The sequence below is a fragment of the Condylostylus longicornis genome, unplaced genomic scaffold (genome assembly GCF_029603195.1).
Source record: "Condylostylus longicornis isolate FDR11 unplaced genomic scaffold, ASM2960319v2 ptg000018l, whole genome shotgun sequence".
NCBI classification, from domain to species: domain Eukaryota; kingdom Metazoa; phylum Arthropoda; class Insecta; order Diptera; family Dolichopodidae; genus Condylostylus; species Condylostylus longicornis.
In genome coordinates this window covers 3274866-3296894 of record NW_026577987.1, presented here as the reverse complement: position 1 = coordinate 3296894, position 22029 = coordinate 3274866, and the positions used below count along the sequence as shown (strand labels likewise).

At 24.2% G+C, this 22029-nt stretch overlaps 1 protein-coding gene across 2 annotated transcripts in view; it reads right to left on the bottom strand.

Annotated features, from left to right (window-relative positions):
• LOC129606329 (protein jim lovell) overlaps window positions 1–22029 on the bottom strand; it is a 79377-nt gene that overhangs the window by 21230 nt on the left and 36118 nt on the right. Inside the window, exons 1-2 of one of the 2 annotated variants that reach the window (XM_055516593.1) lie at window positions 10224–10313; window positions 1445–3360 (exon numbers count right to left, since the gene is read on the bottom strand). In XM_055516593.1, coding sequence (XP_055372568.1) covers window positions 1445–3266 — 1822 coding nt within the window. In that variant the 5' untranslated portion in view covers window positions 3267–3360; window positions 10224–10313. Of the gene's footprint in view, window positions 1–1444; window positions 3361–10223; window positions 10314–22029 lie in introns of those variants that run through there. The other variant, XM_055516595.1, reaches the window with a different exon arrangement.

The window sequence follows — 22029 nt, the reverse complement described above, 5'->3', positions numbered from 1 at the left end:
GCATCTATACAAAATATACATACATAAAAATATTTCATCGATGCTATTTATTATTTTTATTGTGATTGGAGAGGTTTCAAAGAACAATTAAAAGCCTAAGGCTACAAAAACTCTCTTGTAAATATTCAGTTTATATTTCATGAATAAATGTGGCCGAACCCAATTTAAAACTGAAAAAAAACAATATATCCGTATGTGAGATAGAATAAAGTTGGTTTTTAAGCACATGTACATAAATATACATACATATATCCATATAAATGTACGTATACAGACTTCTTTTACTTTTGTTTGGATTTTAATTTATAATTGCGGTGCATGTGTTCATAATATTTAAAAGAATTTATAAATTAATTCTACAAAATAAATGAATACAAATAAATGCAATACTGCAAAAGCATAATGTTCTTGCAATGTATTTTTAACAATTCTATGAGCAAAACAAATATGACTTAATTGCGATACTCGTAACAATTTCATTATATTGCTGACTTTTTAGCAATGTTTCTGAACAAAATATATCAGCAACATATGTTTATGAACATAAATAATATAGTCTATCGCTATACAGGCTTAGTATCATTTTAAATTGTAATTATATTTCAAATAGAAAAAGCTAGAATTTGTAGAAATTTTAGAGCTCTACACAATATTGGGGGATCAATGGGCAAGATAGTGCATCCGATGTTCTTAATATACATTAGGAACATTTTAAAATAAGAGTGAAGGCTGATTGTCTATTAAATTTAATTAATAGCATGTAAACTAAAGCAACATGTCTTTTTGCCAAATTAATTAAAAAATAATTGTTCATGCAGTTTGCCGCTTTCTTTAAAATTTCTTAAAACGCTACAATAAGGCATTAAGATAGAATGAAAGTCTTATAGCATGAATTTAATAATACTGATAAAATGAGAACTAATTAAGTTTCATTTGAGGAACTTTTTCATAAGTTTATTGAGTACTTCGAAGATTATTATTTGAAATTTAATTAGCATTTCTCTTGAACTGAGTAGTTTCAAAATTGAAATCCCTGTATTCTGTTAGAATATCCAAAAGATATTTTTTACTCGTCTTTTTTTGAATGTAAATAAAAAAATCTATACAGTTTTTCAATGCACTCTTCTTTAAATATATTTCTTTTGCAGCCATTGATTTTTTGCATTTTAAGTAATAAAAAAAGAAATAAACATTTGGTTAAAACGTTCAACATTTGTATAATATTTTAATATGTTATCCAAAGCCTAGTCACCCAGTGCCCCATGGAAAATAAAAAAATACCCAAATTAACACACCCTGGTTTTGTTTTATTTTGTTCTTTTTTTAGATCATTTAATTTTGTAATATTAAAACATTTCATCAATTGTTTTGAAATTTTCTCTAAATTAAAGCATTTTTAACTTGAAACTGAATTAAAAAAGTGTAAAAATTAGTTATTACTTACTGTGAGGTGGTGTAAGTGTTAAAGCCGATGACATTCCAGGAAAAGGTAATGGTGATGGTGGATGTGGTGGTCCATCTGACGGATTAAAATGCGGTGGTAAACTCATAGGTGAGCTTGGTGCAAATTCTTTATTTAAACGGTTGGCTAAACTTTCTTCTAAACGTTCTAATTGACCACGATGATGATGTGGTGGAGGTGGTGGTAATGGATGGTGATGTGGTCCTCCAGGACCTAATAAATGGTTTGAATTCATTTGATTTTGATGATGGTGTGCTGCAGCAGCTGCTGCTGCTGCAGCCATGGATAAATCCATATGGTCAAAATTTAAAGGACTACCGTGATCTGGAATTGATTCCATTGGATTACGAAGCATATCTAAATTGTCGTTTTTCATACTATCTCGGCTGTGATCGCGTAAATGTGGTTCACGATGATGTGACGGTGGTCTTATTAAATCAGGTGGCGGTTGAAATGGATTGGGAGGAGATCTAGGTGGAACAGTTCCTTGTTTATTCAAATGTCGAATATCTTTTAAAGATAATACAATTCGATTGTTATTTGGCGTGTTATTGTTAGCACTATCCTCTTTCTGTTTTTGTTCATTCTGCTCCTTTCCATCATTTTCAGGGCATTTTATTGAATTAACGTCATTATTCGTTTCCGCCTCTACCTCGTCGTCGGATTTTTTCTTTTTTGTACACAAATTTTCGGGACCATCTAAAGGACTACAACTTTGCCTCTTATTCAAATTTAGGTTGATTTCGTCACTAATTTCTTCAGGCGGCCTTTCTGGTTCACTTAAGTTTATAACGTTATCATCAATTACATTTTCAACATTTTCCGTTGGGGTTGTTTCATGGTCAGACGTTTTCTTTTCTGATTCGGTATTTTCGACTAAATTTCGATGTTTATCTACTTCGATTTTGATAGCTTCAACATGATCTTCAACATCTTCAATTTCATCTTCAATTTCTTCTATTTCTGCTTCTTCTTCGTCTTCATCATTATCATTTTCTAAAGGCTCATCACCTGCCGGGTTGTTTTCTGGCACCGGAGTATTTGGTTTACTATTTGTGTTTAAATCTGGTACAGGACATTCGCCAGACCTTCTTCTTGGTCGTGCTTGTTTTCTTCTTGGCATTGGTGATGTACATAAATCTGATCTTGAACTATTCAATTGTGTTGATGATTCTCTATTTGTTTCTGGAGTATTTGCAGTTGCTGATGCTGATGCTGAAGCTGCAACAGCCATCGCTGCTGCAGAGAACATATGTTGTGAGAGCATTATTTTTGAACCACTGTTATTAACCATTGTTGGACATTCTTCGTCAAAGCTACTTGAACACCGACCATATTCTGATGATAGCAATGATGTATCTAACATACCAAAATCATCCGGTGAAGCAGCAGGCGTTGGGTTGTTTTCTGGTACATTATTTTCAACTAACCCCCGCACCTGTAGTGATTCGCCAGCTTGTATTAAGGTTTGAAGACGCTCTTGTGGCACAGAAATTTCACCACGATACATAAAATCAACAATTGCTTGAACAACCCATCCTCGGAAATCTTTTAAAACTATAACTGGATGTTTACATGGTGTTTCAGCAAACACACGCTGAAAGAATGGTGAACATGCTGACAAAACCATTTTATGAGCTTGTATACTCGTTTCAGCACATACTAATGTAACATCTACTAGAGCTTTTGTCTGTAGCAGAGTATCAAACGCTCTTAATATATGATTTTGATGATTATTCCACCGGAGACTATAATGATCTTGTGTCGCTGTCATGGTTTCTAAACTTTTAGCGAATTTCTCCATTTGGAACTGTGTAATATGATAAATATTTTCCAACTGACCTTTCTAAATCAATAGTAACTTCAATATTTTTTTCATAAAATATTTAGAGTTTCATCTGTAAAAAAAAATAAAGGAAAATATTAACTTAAAACCCATTTGTAATTGCAATTGTTTGAAATACATAAAATAAATATTATTTTTATATGGGTATAACAATACCACTATTGTTCAAAATATTATTAATAATAATGCCAACAAGAATATAAGATATTGTTAAATATTATGAATATAAATTTTATATAATATGTAATCAGTCACGTTTGACAGTTTGTTTGACAATCAGATTTTAGCTTCAAACAACATTTTTTAAATTAACAATATTTTTCTGAAAACCACAGAAATACTCTTTTTTGAACATTAGTCACATTCTTTTTCAAAAATCTATGACAAATTTTTTATAACATTTTATAGTATGTTTATACAGAATCATTTATTCTTAATATTTTTAGCAATGACTGTTATTATAACTGGCTTAATGTGATATTTTCGGTCCGTTGAATAGAAGCTTTAAAATTATCAATTTTAAATTTGATTTTTAATTTTTGAGAATTAGGAAGGGCAGTACTTCTGATGCTTATAATACACAAGCCATGGCTTTAAGTTCATGTGTTGTACTTTTAGCATTGCTTCTAGTGAGAGAATCGTGAAATATTTGCAAACGCTTCGATAATATGATAATCCCTCAAATTGTTATTAGTAGATATTTAACGTAAACGTTTGGTAAAATTTTAGTAAATGTCTAAGGAATAACATTAGTTCCAATACAGAACACCTTATTAATTTATACATACTTAATACAACTATTATTAAAATACACATAATTCCCAAGCAATAAATTAATTTACATATAAAACAATTAACAATTGTGCTTGTAAATTAATTTACTATTAACTACTGCAATAAATAAATTACAGAATTAAATTCAACTAAAAATGTCAGGGCATATATGTATATGATATGTATTTCAAAAAATTTTGTTGTCACTAAATATTTTAGAGGCAAACATTATAAAAGCTTTAAAATTCGTATCTGTAAAATCAAATTTGTATATTATGAATAATTTATTCTCAACGAATATGTGATTTGAGACTTCAATATTCTTTCGGGAATTAATCGAACTTATAACTTTTGCTCGTCTTTTCTTTAGCTACATAATACATTGAAAAAAAATATTTTTTAACCCTTAACTAACCTTAAAGTTAATGAAACGAACTTATAAAGTACATATTGCAAGTTAAAAAGGACATTTGTATCAAAAAATGATATTCGCTGGGCTGCTGTGTATTGGCAATAAAAAAGATATTGAGTATAAATAATCGTAAAGAATTTCATGTAAATAAAAAATGTTAATTTTGAGTATAAAGTTTATACTTTATTTTTAAAAAAATTAAAATTTTAATTTCAATAAGAAAGATAGTTTCTTTATACACCTGATGATCTTCTCCATAGAGAAGAGCCGCACGGCATAGAAGCCAGAACTAATCTCAAAACTTCTCCTTGGAAAGAAGTCGAACTAAGCAGTTACAGTCGAACCTTTCTAAATAGGTGATCTACTGACTGAGCTATAGAGTTATGATGAAAATGCTTAAAATTTTCGAATTAAATGATTTCCGAATTTGACAAATTTAATACGTTATTGTTTTATATTTAAAATTAAAAATAAACGCACAATCCAGGGAACTTTATACTTTACTTATTACTTAATACTACTTACAAACCTTTTTAACAAATTCTGAACAATTCAGATAGTAAAAGAAAGGGGTAAACAAATTCTGCGAGTTAGTGTTATTTATAAAGAAAATATATTGCTAGTTTTGTATTCGATGCTTATAACTTTAAGGAAAAGAGAAAAATATACAAGCATACTACATACATACATATTGGTACCCCATTATATTGTGCAACATTATACATTCAGGTGACTTCTATTAAATCGTTAAATAATTAAAGTTACGTGTTTTTGTGTCACTTAGAATAATTGCAAAAAAAAAAGAAAAGAAAAGAAAATTCACGATTTTTTTTTATCTTTAAAAAGCACATTTTTTAATGTTTAAGTTTTTCTTCCGAAAAAAATTACAAAACCTTTATGCATTGCTCAGATGTTTCGGTTTGCTTTTTGTTTTTGTCTTTTTTATGTCTCTGGTTTACTTTAATTGTTTACATTTAACTTTTAAATATAACATTTAAACCAATCTCACAAACTAATTAACGTGATAATTATGCATGCATGTATGTATGTTAAGTAATACAGAAATTTTTTCATCAATCCCCAATCCACACTTCTTAAATATTATAAACGTGTGTATACAAATGTGTACATTGTGTACATACTCAGTACATTCACAGTTACTGTTGTCTTATTACTTTTTTTTTTTTTTTGAAAAATTTAAACAATTATTTATAACTTCTCATTCTCTTCCTCCATCTACTCTCTTTTCTCTTTCTGCTTACTGATAATGAACATAAGAACAATGTAATGATGATGAATTTATTCGTTGTTATCTAATGGGAATTTTTATGCACATAAATCTCTCTATACATATGATTATAGGTAGGTTTATCTTCCTCCTTCCTTATATTATCGACTTGCTATAAAAAAGTGAAATAAAATATTCCGTTTTTTAAAGAAATGTTAAGTTGAAGTTTGATGCGTTTTTGTTTTGTTTTTTGTGTACCTTTGTACTAATTTCGTACGTTATACACGGGTTATGATCCGAAAAATCAAATTTTGAAGTTGATTTGGAATAGTGAGGTAGGGCGACGGCAGCAGTGGCGGTTTTCTAGGTAAAAATATTATTTTTTCTATTTCTTCTTTTTGTTTAAAGGGAATTTCTGTCCTTGAATATCATAGACTTTCTTTTTGGTAATTTCAACTCAACAAACTTATAGATATTTTTCTTTTATGTTTTTTTTCAATTTGATTATTTTTTTTAGTTTCAATTGAATGCGATGCTCCGATGATATGATTTCGTTTTTACGATGATAATATGAAAAGCAAAAACAAAAAAACAAAAAAAAAAATTGCAAGTATATTCACGTGAGAATAACCAAAAAATTTGAGTTTTTTATTTTTTAATTTTTGATAATGGTACTGACGACGTTTTTTGTTGTTGGATATTAAAACTTAGTGTGTAAGTATTTATAATGATGATTACTTAGATTATTTACATATACGTATAATATATACTTGGTACCTTGTACTTTTTCTAGGTATAGAAGATCTTTTGTATATGAAGGAAGACAAAATAAAAATAAAGATTTTTTTTATTTGATTTTCCTTGAATTTATGGAGTTGAAATTTTCATTTTGCTGTTATTTTTTGTTTTTTTTCCTGCTGTTAAAAAAAAAACAGAATTTTTTTGGCAGAAAATTTATCTTCTTTATATATACACACATATACATATTTATAATTTTTATGTTTATGCATTCGCAATTTCTTTAAATTTCTTTTTATCCTGCTATTTAAAGATTTCAACTTCAATTTGGAACAAAATTATTTTGAGAACATGAAATTCAAATGGATGGAGAGTAAATTTTCAATTCATCATGAGTGAAGTACATATATAAATAATACCATTCATATTATTATGTATATTTAAAGAATAAACACACTTCTTATATTTATTCCTTCAAGGATTAAACAATAGAATTAAATTCAAGTGTATGTATGAAGAAGAAGAAGAAAAAAGAAATTATAAAATTATTTTTATTTATTTTTTGATTTTTCGTACACCTTGCTTTTTCTTCTGTTCTTTGCTATTTGATTTCTTTAATAATAATTTTATTGTTCGGTTATTACTTTAAAATTTTCTATCTAATTTATTTGTAACAACACATACTTACATACTTTGAAAGAAAAAGCAAACAATTCCTCTATATAGGATGTACAAATTTATTCCTCTCTATATAGGATATTCGAAGTATTGTAATTTTTTTATATGTACATATTTGAATTTGAGTAGGTTGATCATTGTATCAAACAAATTTTGTATAATGCAATTTATATAATATGGAAGGGTGAAATTTCTTCATGAAAATTTATTGAATCAATTAATAATGAAATTATTTTATCTTAAATATTTTGATTGATTCGAACTTCTTTTTTGAAATTGTAATAATCTAAAAATCAATGAAAAGTATAATGCAAAAAATAATTAAAGCCTTCAATGAACATAATAATGTATGTATTTTCTAATATATATAAACTGCGCATATATATATATATATATATATATATATACATCAGTTATTATATGGATATGAAGATTGAATTGTTTGGCATCAGCAATTAGTTAAATGTGATGTTATATAGCAAAATAAGCTGCTCTTAAATACTTTAAAAAGATAAAATTTTGTCAAATAGTTGATATTTCGAAATTCGCCAAATTGTCATATGTATATAAAATATACTAAGATTTGTAAAATATGTTATTAGTTTGGTTGAAATAGGTATGTATGTGCGTTTATTGGTGAATTATTTTAGTGGGTAGAAAAAATTGATTTCTCAATTGGTAGGAAAAATATAAAATAATGGAAACGTTGTTAAGGTTGTTTTTTACTAAGCTATTGGTATTAATATATCAAATTATTATTTACACATAGTTATTGCATATATTTAGGAAGAAAAATTTATTCGATATTAACGTTAGTTTTTTGCGCTTAACAATAAGGTGCCAAAAATATACCTTCATTACGTAAGAGGTAGGCAAAAATTTACTTCTGGAGAAAACCAGTTTCTCAGCAAGATCTTATTGTGAATGAAACTTACGAGCGAAGCTTTTTTAGCTCATCTTTTGGCTCCATTATCTTTTGTATCATTAAATTTTCTGTAAACTTTTTTTCGTTTTTTTTTTTTTTGAAAAAATTGATTTTTTCCTATATCAATGGTCAGTTTAAGTTGACATTAAAATTTTTCCTATCGATTTATACTAAAGGATTGAATGTTATTTTTGGTCTAATTTTCATTACTAGTAACTAATGTTCAAAAATTGAAATTATTGTTAAATTTGTTGATGAAAATAAAGAAATTTTGCAAACTTAATGTGATTTTTTATGTGTCGGGAAAAAAATTTGATCTAATAAAGAAAATAATAATGTTAATTTCTTAAAACTTCTAAAATATTGCAACGAATAATTGGAATTCAGATCGGTGTGAGTAGATTTATTTCAAGTTCATGATATTGAACATTTGGACACATAATCGTAAAAGTAACTAAGAATTTCGGGATTTAAAGCCGCATTTCAGAAAACAATTCAAGTTGGTCTAGTAATTGCATGTAATAGTTGATAAAAAATTGAACGTCGGTGCTTTTAATTTTAGATGAATTTAATCATATTATTATTTGAATATTAAATTTTATATATGTGTGTATTTATATACATATTTTAATTTGACTAAGTAAAATTGAACTATTTAGTATACATTAAAATGTATTAATAAGCCTATTGTTGGAATTAGTTTTGATATCAGAAGGGTTTCGCTCAAAAATTAGGGCGAGCACAGTAAGAAACTAAGCCAGCTTATTTACTTTTACATATGCTAAGAAGAGTGTATTATCAGTACTTGTGTGTAGATAACATAGGTATTTTAGTTTGAAGTAAAAATGCATTTATGTAAAGTACAGTACATGGTAGCTAAAACTTATTTATAACAACAATAACTGCAACTTGTATTTTGTTGAAATACAAATGCCTATAGTTGATATTTTTTCCACCTGAATCACATTATACTTGTGGATTGAGCAGATGGTAAGTTATATTTACCGTAATAAGATTTTATTATTTTATTATGTATTAATGCTGCTAGTTAAATGAAACTCAAAGAATAGAAGAAATGTATGAGGTTGAGGAATTTTTAAATCACAGCAAATTTAAATTCAAACAAAATTAAATTATATTAGTAAATGAATTATCAAATAACTGGAGAAAGTTTGGGATTTTTCAAGAAAGTTTAGAGTCACAAGCCTCTTTTTGATTGAAAAGCAAATCAGACTCCAATCAAATATTTCAAACAAATCTTTGAATTAATTTGTGTACATATACATATACTTATATCCGTCATCTATTTAAAGAATCAATTCAATTGCCCAAAATTGTTATTTTGTTTAAATTTTTATTTCTTAACAGAGGACATTTTAACCCCCTTAAGAATTTTTCACTTTTGCCAGTGCTTGAGTATAATACAGTTGTTAGTTCAGTTTAAAGTACCTGAAACACTCTGGAATAGGGTGCAGAGGAAGTATATTGCATACTTTTTATTATTTTTTGTTTAATATACTTACATTTATATGGTAATGAATTCACTTGTCCTTGCAAGTTTGGAAGTATTTCTATTAAGTAGTATGCAAAATTTTGTAAACAAGCAGGTAGACAGATAAGAATAAACAAATAAACAGATTTTGCTTACATTCTTTAAAAACGCACAGAAAAAATTTGTGGTGCTTATTTAATTTATTATTGCTACCACTTTTGACCTATGAAGGTTTGTCTGAGAATAAAGTTTTGTATAGTTTTAAGGAAATAATGGCTAAAAAAAAGAGTTTTTGTTTTTGCATTCTAATGTTCTTTTTCTATGTAATTTAGATTTTCAATTTTCTCTAATTTAGATGCCTGTCAATTTATGTATTAAATCTAAAATTGTTTATACGAAATTTTTACAAAATATCACAAAAAACGACAATGTTTTTGTACAATCATAAGATTAATAACAAAAATGATTCAACTTAAAAAATTTTTCTAGAATAAATATGACATTTAACACTCAGAAATTGAAATGACAATAAATTTACTCATAGTTGACAAAACTTCAGAATTTCTGCATCTTGTCTCCTATGCATACTATTGCCAAACCATAAATTTTGAATATTAAATTTTTAACAAAATGTCGAATGATGAAATTTCGAAAAATGTTAAATTTACCTTTAAATGTTGGCAGTTGTGCTTACCGCTTTCTCGTTTTTTTTTCTATTTTTAAATATCCTTAGAAATAAACTGAATCTATGAATATATGTATATATATAGCGGTATATATGTATAAGAGTATTGATTATAAAAAATTCATTATTTTATTCACAATTTTCACAATTATTTTTCTAAAATTAAATTGCAATTAAAATTTTTCAATAAAAACTTTAATATTTTTTTTTTATAAATTTTCCTTCAATTTATTGCAGAAATTATTCATTTTCTTTCGTTTAATTTCTTTTTTTTAACACTAGATTAAGTTTAAGATCTATAATTAATGTTTAAAATTTTTTGTTGGTTTTGTTTTTTTTCAAATTTGCAATTTTAAATAATGAATAATAAAAATTTTTACAATTTCACATTTTAATTAATTTTCTTTTTTTTTTAATTAAAATCCAAATCGAATAGTTTTGTAGCAACTTTTTTAAGAAGTACGATTTTAAAACTATTAAACATTATCACTGATATTTAAAATCCTGTGAATTACAAAAAAAAACAAGTACAAAGAAATAAGTTAATAAATTTCTTCGAATTTTTTTTTATTTTTTGTTTTAAATAAAGGAGCAATAATTTTTTTTTCTTCTTGGAAAATGTCATATATTACATGTGTAAACAACCTGCGAATATAATTGCTATACGTGAATTCCTTATAACTAATTATGGACAGGTTAGACAAGTTCTTTTATTTATATATAGTTTTTTTAATATATTCTTTTATTGTCCTTAAATTTATTGTTGTAGTTTAAATTTTTCAAAAAAAAAGCAAGAAAAATGGCAATTAAATCTTGGCGACACAATAGCTTGAAACACATGCTCTTAAACACACATATTATATACACATACACATGTATATATATATGTACGTTATGTGAATGAGTGGTTATAAAAATTACAAAAGGATATATGCAAATTGTAAAACTACATATATACTTATAACAATAAAAAAGAAAAATAGTGCAATAGAATAATGTGAGATCCTTTTTTAAATATTCTAGATTCTCTTTCTAAGTAAAAATATTTGGATAAAATAAAAGGAACTATTTAACTAGTAAATCAAATTTTTATACTTATGTGAAAAAGATATTGCCTATGTTTAATGTTCATTCAAATGATTATAACATGTAGACATGTAGGTATTTTTTTGGTATTTTTGTTAGTATAAGTAATTTTATATTTTAGTTTTCTTTAAATATTTGAGATTTAATTTCAGGTGCATGGAATTTCGTTCGTGCATATTCAGAACGTTGTAAATAAAGATTAGAAAAATAAAAGGTAAACCAAATACATAATACGGATTATTTACTTTCGTATAGGTATTAAAATTCGAATTTTAAATGAAGAATTAAAAATTTTTTCTGATATTTACAAGTAAAAACAAAAATTTTAATCTGTTACAAAAATAATTTAAATGGTTTTAGTGGCTTTAATTTTAATTAAAAATGATATATGTACAAAATTTTTCGTTTTCGATTTAAATGTATGAAAATTAAGAATAATAGATAATTTACTGAATTCAATATTTGGTAAGCATAAATAAAGGAACCTTTTAAAAGAAATAGGAAATGAAGATGTAAGTGGTTAACTTACCACAAAGGGGTTAACTTACATTTGCATTGTGACACATTTTTCATTGACAAATGGTAAAATTATTAATTTTTTTGTTACTTATCTCCTATGTGCACTTTCAATCTGGTCTTCTATTAAGTTTCTAGCTATAAGAGTAATCATAGTTGAAAACATAAAAAAATTTAATGGTGTTCTATCCGAAAGGCTCGTTTTTCGTCAAAATGTTAGTTACAAACACAACGCTTTTGCTAAAAAACTTTTTTTTCTCCAGGAGATAGAATGATGGGAATTTCACTTAGTTAATTAAAATATTTTAAATTTAATAACACAAATTTTCATCTTCATCAATCTGATTTTATTGTTTTTAATGTAACTTATAAAAATGATTTTTTTCCTTTCTTTTAAATTTAGTAGAGAACGAAGGAAAAATTCAAAATTTAGAAATAGATGTGTAATTTTTATAATTTTTTGCCTTAAATTAATTTAAATTTTCCGAAATCAGGTTAAGTGAATTTTTGATTTTGTTTTGAATTTGTAATTAAATTAATATAATAAGATATGGTAAGCACAAAAATTGTAAGTTGCTGCAAAAATAATTAAAATTTTACCAATATTGAAGATGTAAGTAAGTGATAACATTATTGAGGAATCAACTATTTTAAAATTTCATAAAACATTTGATTGAGGAATATATGATCCAAAAAATTTAATTTCATCTATATTATAGCTGATAAATGTGATAACAATTTTATCACATTATTGCACCTAATTTATTTGAATTTTTAGTTTGTGTATAAGTTGCCTATTGTAAAAGATTTTAGTTTTATTTTTAATAGTTGATTTACTCATACCGGCCAAATTTATGTTTATATTTTAAAATAAAATATTTCTGTTTGTAAATATTGTATGGAAATTTATGCAAAACTACATTTTAAAAAAAATTGATTTTTACTCTTTAATATCGAATTTAATCAAGAGCACTTATATAATAAATATAAGAATTATCATTTTCATTTAAATTTATTTATTATAAGATATTTAATTAGTTTAATTCAAATTAAATAGATTTAACTTTATTAACTAATTATAAATAATATTAAAAACATTATCTATAAATTTAACTTTGTTATAATATCAAAGAAACAAAATATTCGAACAATTAATGGTTCGAATTTTGGCACTGCTTTTAAAATTATAATCGAATATTTTTTTTTTTTGGAACAAATGGCAGAATCGAAAACTATGAGAAATATAAAAAAAAATTTTATAAAAAATGAAGATAATAAAAAAAAATATTTATTTGCAAAATTTAGATTGAATCAAGAATAATTTAAATTTAACATAAAATTAAATTTTCTAAAGTTAAAAAGTATATTATTTTTTCTATTAAAAAAAAAACAGCAATAAATTAAAAATTTTTTTTTGGTATTCTAGAAAATTCTCAAAAACTCTACAAAAAATATTTTAATTTGTCTTTTAGTTAACAATAAAATTTTTAATAATATTTTTTTAAAAAAAAAATTAAGAAGGCCCTCTCACACTTGAAAATTGTTTTCGTTACACTATATGAAAATTATTAGATTTTAGAATTAAATTAAATTTTTTTTTAATTCAAACATTATTGATTATTATACACGCGTTTTACTTAATAATCCTAATTAAATCTTAATTACTATTTTTTTTTATACTAAGATTAAAATTTTACTGATATTAATATTAAAATTCAATATTTTTCACTTAATTATACTTTCTTAAGTTTTATTTAATTCCTTTTGTACTCATTTCATTTAAATTTAATAATTTTTTTTTCTTTCAATTTTATAATAAAAAAATAATTGCGTTTATAAATATTGTGTAATTAATTTTCACATTAAAAATATGTCATTTTCCAAGATTAAATTCTTAAAATTTCTATAAATTTTTTTTAATTAATAATTTTATTTTTAATTTTTGATTGCATTTCCAATTTAATTTTTTTAAAATTAATTTTAATTATTAATGAAAGAAATTATTTACTTATTTCAAAAATTATTAATAAATTACAATTTTAGTATGTAATGTATGTGTATATTTAGGTATGTAGATATATATATATATATATAAATAATTTAAATTATTTGCAACACAAATTGTACATAAATAAAAATGGATGCACTGCAATATTTCCCGATTTTATTTATTATTTTTTTTTCTATTTTATCCAATTTCATTTACTTAAAGATTTTCAATTATAGGAAAAAAAATATTTCTTTCTTTCTTTATAACCGAAAAATATACGTTTCATAATAACGGTAACATCACAAATGTGTTTTAATTTTTTCTATATTTAATATTTAAACCGTTACAATTCATATTCAATTTTTTTTTATCATACATGTGTATATCCTTTTTTTCTTACACATATACACATATGTTTTATGTACACCTAAATATATGTTTATAGATATACATACTTATCATATCATATGTATATGCATAATGCATAATAATATATTCAATATAGAAGCAATATAGTATGTATTTACGTATGTATATTTGAAAATAATTTCAAAAAAAAAATACAAGATACCGATATTATGCGAGTATGATTGATACTAATTACACACGTTCATATATAAATATATCTCGTATATGAACATATATGTATGTATATATCAATATCATATATATAAATATATATATATGTATGTATATAGAGAAAATAAAAAAACAAAACGAAAAAATTATACACGTATGTGTCGTATGACTGACTTTAACTAACTGAACTTATCTTATTCCTTTTTTTTTATGTTGATTATTTCTAGAAAAGGAACAGAAGAAAATACACAAATATCACATCAACATTTTTTTGAGTATAAAATAATTTTCACATATATTGTACATTCTTTATCACATACATATATACACATATTGTATATATTTAAATGAATGTATTCTTTTTTTTTTAATTTTTATTTTGTTGTTCTTCTTTTTTTGCCATTATTATTATTATTGTTATTATTTTGACTTGTTATGTTTTCTCATCATTCACAAAATATGTATGTATCCTTCGTATTATACACACAATACATCATATGCGATATACGGGAATAATATATAGAAAATAAAATAACAAACATATATAGAAATTTATTTTTTCAGAATAAAAGTATAGCATGTAACGTACGGGGTAAAAAAAAAAATAACAAGAGAAACAAAAACAAAAAAAAAATATTGAACAAGAAGAGAAAAACAAAATCGTCGTATTCGTATAATTTAAACATCCCAACACATACAATATAAATACGTATATATACGTATATATTAAGTATTTTTTATTATATGAGAGAAATTTTTTATATTATTGTTTTCTTATAATAAGATATATCGAATATTTTATAATATGACGGTGTGGTGGCAGCACCAACAATATTATAGAATAAAAGTAATAGCAGAAACGGCAGGAGAAGCGGCAATCAAATATTCACCATCCTCCAAGTCAACAAAAAAAAAACTGTTTTTTATTAATTTTAATTTTTTTTTCTTATTTTATTTTTTCATATTTAGAATATGCATATATAGAGCAAGAGATACATTAATGTACACATTAGGTGTAGCTGTACATATATATAAATTCATGCATATGGCTCATATATATATATATATATATGAGTATATCCAGTTAAAAGGATTCAAAAAAATGTACGCAAAAGAAAAGTAAGTCCTTTTTTCCCAATATTTTTCATAATATGTATGTATATGTGGAAAATTTTTTATTAATGTACATGTATGAATGTATGTACATACTCATCATATAAGTATGTATATTTGTATTAACATAATATTTTCGAATAAAATTTTAAGAAAATAATTTTTTCGTTTCGTTTTGTTTATTTTTTTTGGATTTACACGATATTAAAACGAAAAGAGAAAATCAAGTAAAACTGACAACAATATATAAATAGCAACAACAACAATATATATAAACAATAATATGAAAAAAAAATGAGAATTAAGTCAAATATAATCAACAACAGTTAAAGAACAACAAAATAATATTCATGTATGTATGTATGTATGGATGAATATTGAAAACTTAAAGGATATTTAAAACAAAACAAAAATAAAGAAAAAGAAAACAAAAAAGACAACAAACGAGATCCGTTTTATTATTTTTCTTACCACATTTCTCTCTTTTTCTCTTTTTCGCTTTTATTATTTCGTTTTTTTTTTTTATTATTTTCGTTATTTTGCTATACATAATTTACACAATATTCGTAAGCTCGTATTCATATCGTGTAAGATTTGTGATATGAAAAATAATGTATTCCATATCGTATATTTATATGCACATATATATATATGTATGTATGTATGTTTGAAAAATAAAAAAAAATTAAAAAAACTCGTAACCGTTTCATTTTTCGTATAATGTTAATTTGTATGCATATACATACTTATTATATATTTGTATATAAATAAATATATTGAATTATTTTATTCATATCGTAGTTGCAACTCTGCTTTTTACAAAAAAGGAAGAAAAAAGAAACAAAACATTTTTTTGAAAAAGGGATAAAAAAGACTTGTGTGAGTCCTTATATGTTTATGCCTATAAACGTATGTATGGATGTAAATATATATGTATATATAGATATATATATATATATATTGTCTTTTTTTATGTTTTGTTTTGCTTGTTTATTTCGTTTTTTATAATATTCTTCTTATACATTTTTACTTATATGCTCTTATAATATGTGTGTATCGTTTTATTTTTGTCCCTTTTTTCTTATATCTCTCTCTTGTGTGTATGATATGATATTAGAGTGTTGTGTGTGTGTTCTTACTTTATTTGCACTTGTTTTTTTAACAATATTTTTCTTATTATGTTTTCATTTTTATTATATTTTGACTAACCAACCAAGTTGATATATGTGTACAAATTCACATACTTTTATGACACAAAATATGAGAAAAAAAAAGAATAAGAAAATAAAAAAAAAGCTTAATATTGAAAATACACTCATACAATGACGTACAGAAAAAATTTATATACATGTGTGTATATAACATATTTATACATTGTAGATATATTAATAATATTTGAAATTTTGTCGATAAAATTGTGAAAAAAAAATAAAAATAAAAAGTATGACAACATACTACATTGGTATGTGTATTTCATTCGAATAATAATATGATTTTATATACATATGTACTGTTCATTTCGATATTGATGAAAGGATACAGAAAAATATAAAAAACGGGAAAGATACAAATCAAGGAATACAATGTGGAATCCTTTTCAGTTACTTCATATCATATGTGTGTTATATGTTTTTGTAATATTTTGTTTTGATGTTTCCTTTTTTATGTTTTATATCGTAAATATTTGCATCGATCCGTTCTTCAACTAAGCTTAGAGATTATGCTGTTTTTTCATATAGAATTTTTTTCTCTCACAGTGTATTCTCTTTCTGATTTTTCTCATTTGTTTTGGTTGATTTTTGTTTAAATTTATTTATTTTGCATGCATGTGGAAATTAAAATAATATTTAATATTTTGTTTATAATTACGTATATTAATATTATTTGATATTAATATTAATTAACAAAGTTTTGGTTACGTGTCTGATTAATTTTAACAAATTTCAATATTATAAAGGAAGATTTTATTTTATTTCTAGATCAGTTGTTTTTCTCCAAGTAATAAAAAACGATAAATAAAAAAAATAAAACAGAAAGGATACTCTATAATTAGTTCTAAAGGATTAAAACAGAAAGGGTATTGTAAATAAAATTGTAGAGAAAGTGCGTAAATCCGGCTGTACGGAAATAAAAATGAGTTACTCGTCTACTTTATAATTGAAGAGATTAAATAAATAAATGAAGCTGAGTAGATTTTAATTTTTAAAATTTACACAAAATAGTGGTGTAAACTAAACTATAGGAAAACGAAGGGTATCTTGTTCAGTATTTTGGGTAGTCAATATGTGTAAAAAATAAATAACCTATACATGCATGCCATTAAAAATAACAAAAAAAAATTAACTGTTCTTATTTTGTTTGTCCACACATGTCTTTAAACGAATTTTTTTTTATTGCATTAAATAAGAAGTTTTATAATAACATAGGCATCACTTTTTGTTTTTTCATTTTGAATTAAAAAAAGTCAATAAACAATAAAATTCATATTACAATTAAATTAGAAAAAAAGGACCTTGCGCTACTCATGTATGTATAAATTTCTTATTTTATTTTTCATTGTTATTGTTTTTCCCTTGAAAGGAAAATTTTTATAAATTACTCTTTTTCAATGAAAATTTAAAAATGTTTTCTGTTCCTTTTTTTATTTTGTTCCTCTTTTTTTGTTATTAATAATATTTATCCTCTAAGTCCGAGGGTTGATGACTTTCAAGAATAGGTTAACGCTTTAATGCTAGTTCAACTTTTTTTTATAACAATAAAATCCTTCTCTAGAAAATAGAAATAAGTAATTATTAAAGAGAGAAAATTTTATTTACGAGTTTAAAGAGAATTTTTGCGCATGCTTGTAGTAACGAAAGATTTGTTTTCCTTTTTCTGTATCGTGAATTCTGTTGAGATGTGAGCATGTGACATATTTATTTTACGTTAAACTAATGTTCGTTGCACGTATATTTATTTTTAGATCGTATATTTAATGAAAAAATAGTTTTGTTTATAAGTGTGCATAAGTGATTTTATTTATAAGTATATATACTTATGTAATGTCATATACATATATGCAAACATATATTAGTATATGAGTATAATGAATAAGAGAAATTGTTTTAATTTCTTTTTAACATTTAAAATAAACTATGCATATGGGGAAAGTAAAAATATCAATAAAATTTATAATTTAAATAATTGGTATGCATCACAAAATGAAATAATTAAATACATTTTTTGATTTGAGATCATTTATTTGCAAAATTTTTGTGAAAATATCGTTCCTTTAAAATAATGAACAAATTAACAAAAACTAATTGTTGTAAGGTTTTAACTTTCAACTATTTAGTTGAATCAGTAATAAATTTGATTTTTACAATTTTGTTAAAATTTCATATATGTAAGTATGTGAGGCAATTTGAACATTTGTTGTATGGCTTTTATATTGCATTTCTTCAACAAGGTTTAAGGAACTCGTGAGAAATACTATTACATTGTTAACATTTATAGTACAAATAATGTAGGTTTACCGCATTATGCCTCTGCTAAAACTGCTAAATTTTTATTAATTTTTCTGAGAATTAAAAAGTGTAAGAATGTAGCAATTTTATTAAGACAAAGATGCTATTCTTTTTAAGATATCTTATTTATAACAGTATATATAAAGCTCCTCTGCGTCAGAGCAGAACAATAATTCGATAAACCATGTTTAACAGAGGGCGATGGAGTCGGACTCAAAATATGCGTATTCATATACCCTTGAGTTTTACAATTGATATGACTTTAGCTTTCCTTAAACTTCAAATTCGATTTCGAGCCCGATTTCCACTTCGATATCTAACAAAAAACTAACATTTTTTTTAAATTTATACTTTTACCTGAACCCCGACATCAATACTTAAAAAATTTTCGTGTACCAATCAACATATCAACAAAATACTTATTTCTGAGAAATCAGGCTCAAATAATCCCAAAAATTTCATTCGATTTCAAACTCTTAATATAAAACATATTTTAATTATAAATGTTGTTTTAAAATTATTTTGTTTAACAAATTTAATTAAAGTATTTTATTTCCTTTTAAAGTGAACAGCTCATGCGGAATAATTTTCACATTTTCTGTTTCCTACTTTTGATTTATTTTTTATGAGTTTAAGGTTAAAACGAGGAAAATTAAAATATTTATCAAACCGCTAGCTTATAGATTTTCAAAATTTCAAGTATGAACAGACATGTCAAGCAAGGCAAGTCAAATTTTTGATCGAAATTTCAAGAAAACTTTCTTATATTAAACATAAAGATTTTACACACGGAACTCATATAAAATTGTTACTATTTTTTCCACCTGGCCCTACAATTTTAATGGGAATTTGTTTTTAAATTTGTTTGAATTTCAAAAATTAGGTAAGTAAGAGAATAAATTTTGTTCAAAAAATTTATTTTTCAAATTTTTATTTTAATTTTAAAGTTTTGTTGCAAAGTATCATATTATTGAATTTTGCATTGTTTACTGCCACTAATAGGGCTATGGTTTCTTTTTACTTAAAACAATTGAATTCATAATGGACAAGTACAAATTTATAAGGTGATTATATTTTCTTTCAGTTCTTCAACATATTATACATAAGTATATAAGATATTTCATAAAAAATAATGTCTTTCATAGAAGAATAAAATTTCATAGAAAATAATAATTTTTACCCACATTTCATTACTTTGATTGCATATATTAACATTTGAATTATTTTTACTTACTTTAAATGAGCTTATGAAACGAATTTTATTTTTATATATTTGTTACAATAGTCCAATATCTTATAATTTTTCAGTCTAAAACAGATAAGTAAAAGTAATTAAGTATAATATATAAACACATACAAAAAATATAAATATAACTGTAAATACAATTACTATAACGTTATTTAAAAAAGATATCCAAATGTGTTTATTGCCTTCTTATTCTCTACACACAAATACAAATGCAAATAGTGTAGCTATATAGCCCCTTTTCAGTACGGTTTCCCCTGCTTAATCGAAATATTGTTTTAATTAAAGAAAAAATAATTTATATGTGTACATTTGCGTACATAAGTATACTTTGTTGTGTAGTTGTATATGGCAATATTAATTACATTATACTAAGAAAGGAACACTCCTCTTATTTTGCATATTTATAGGATACTTTAATATTGCCCTCAAACTATATGTGCGATGTCCGTATACCTCTAATGTTTTTATATAATCTTAATATTATATATATATTTTTTGTGTATGTACAACAGACTATAAGGTCCAAAAGAAGATATTTTTTTTTTAGAAAAATATTTCAAATACGTACCGTACCCTCTTCTCTATTATTAATTCTTAAAGAGAATGAAATTTTTCTATTAAGTTCTTTTAAAGAACAAATAATAAAAAAAAAAGAAAAACAGGAAAACACAAAAAAAAAAATTAAGCAACAATACAAAAGAACGATGGGAAAAAAAACTTAAAATAAAGTAAGAAAATTGAAAATTTTTCATTCATTTTCTTTTTTTTTTAATTTTTTTTTTGTTTTATTTTTTTTTTATAAAAAATAATAATATAATAATACCTAGACTAGAATGAATCCTTCTTGTTTTTATATTTTTTATGTTTTTGGTTTGTGTTTTTGCTGTTTTTTTCCTTTTTTGTTTCCTTAGTACCTATTTATAAAAAAACGAAAGTAAGAAAAGAGAAAAAAAACGGTCGGTCGATTCTTGCACATTTTTACAAAAGGATCAAAGGCAAAAAACAAATTTTCGCGTTCAGTCAACTTAAGGACATTATCAAAAACGGCTGACTGGACATTTGAGGTCAGTTTGTGTTGTGAAAAGAAAAAAAAACATAAGAAAAAAAAATTCACTAAACTATTCCAAAAAACTGAAAATACGTGTTCAAAATTTAAATTTAATAAGAAAAATTGTAATTGAAAAACCAAAACAATTATAAAATGCTATACGCCATAATTTAGAGAGAATTTTTCACAATTCAAAAGTGTTATAAAAAATATTATGGAAAAAATTGCATTCTTTTTGTTGTAATATTTTTTATGTTGCACGTATTAACCATAATATAACGGGTAAATAAACAGAAAAAAAAATGTGCGAAAATAAAAAAATCAAACCATGTGGATAAATTGATGATAAACAAAATTTATGTGTGATGTCCTTGATTTCAATGTGACCAAGATTAGAATGTTAAACTTTCCATATACACAAATATGACATTTTTTTACTTATTCATAATCAAGCACACACTGAGAAAATCACTTACGGATTATTTTACATACAAAACAATATAATATTATATTTTGACTAAAAAGTAAGTATGTAATCATATATATATGTGTATGTATATGTTATTATATAAATAATTTTAAATATTATATCGTAACTGAGAATAAAATAAAAGTTATTTTCCCATAATTGCTTTTCCTATTGTTGTCATATAGTTATTTTTTTCACATATAATTTGTATTGCATGTGTATGTATGAAAGTG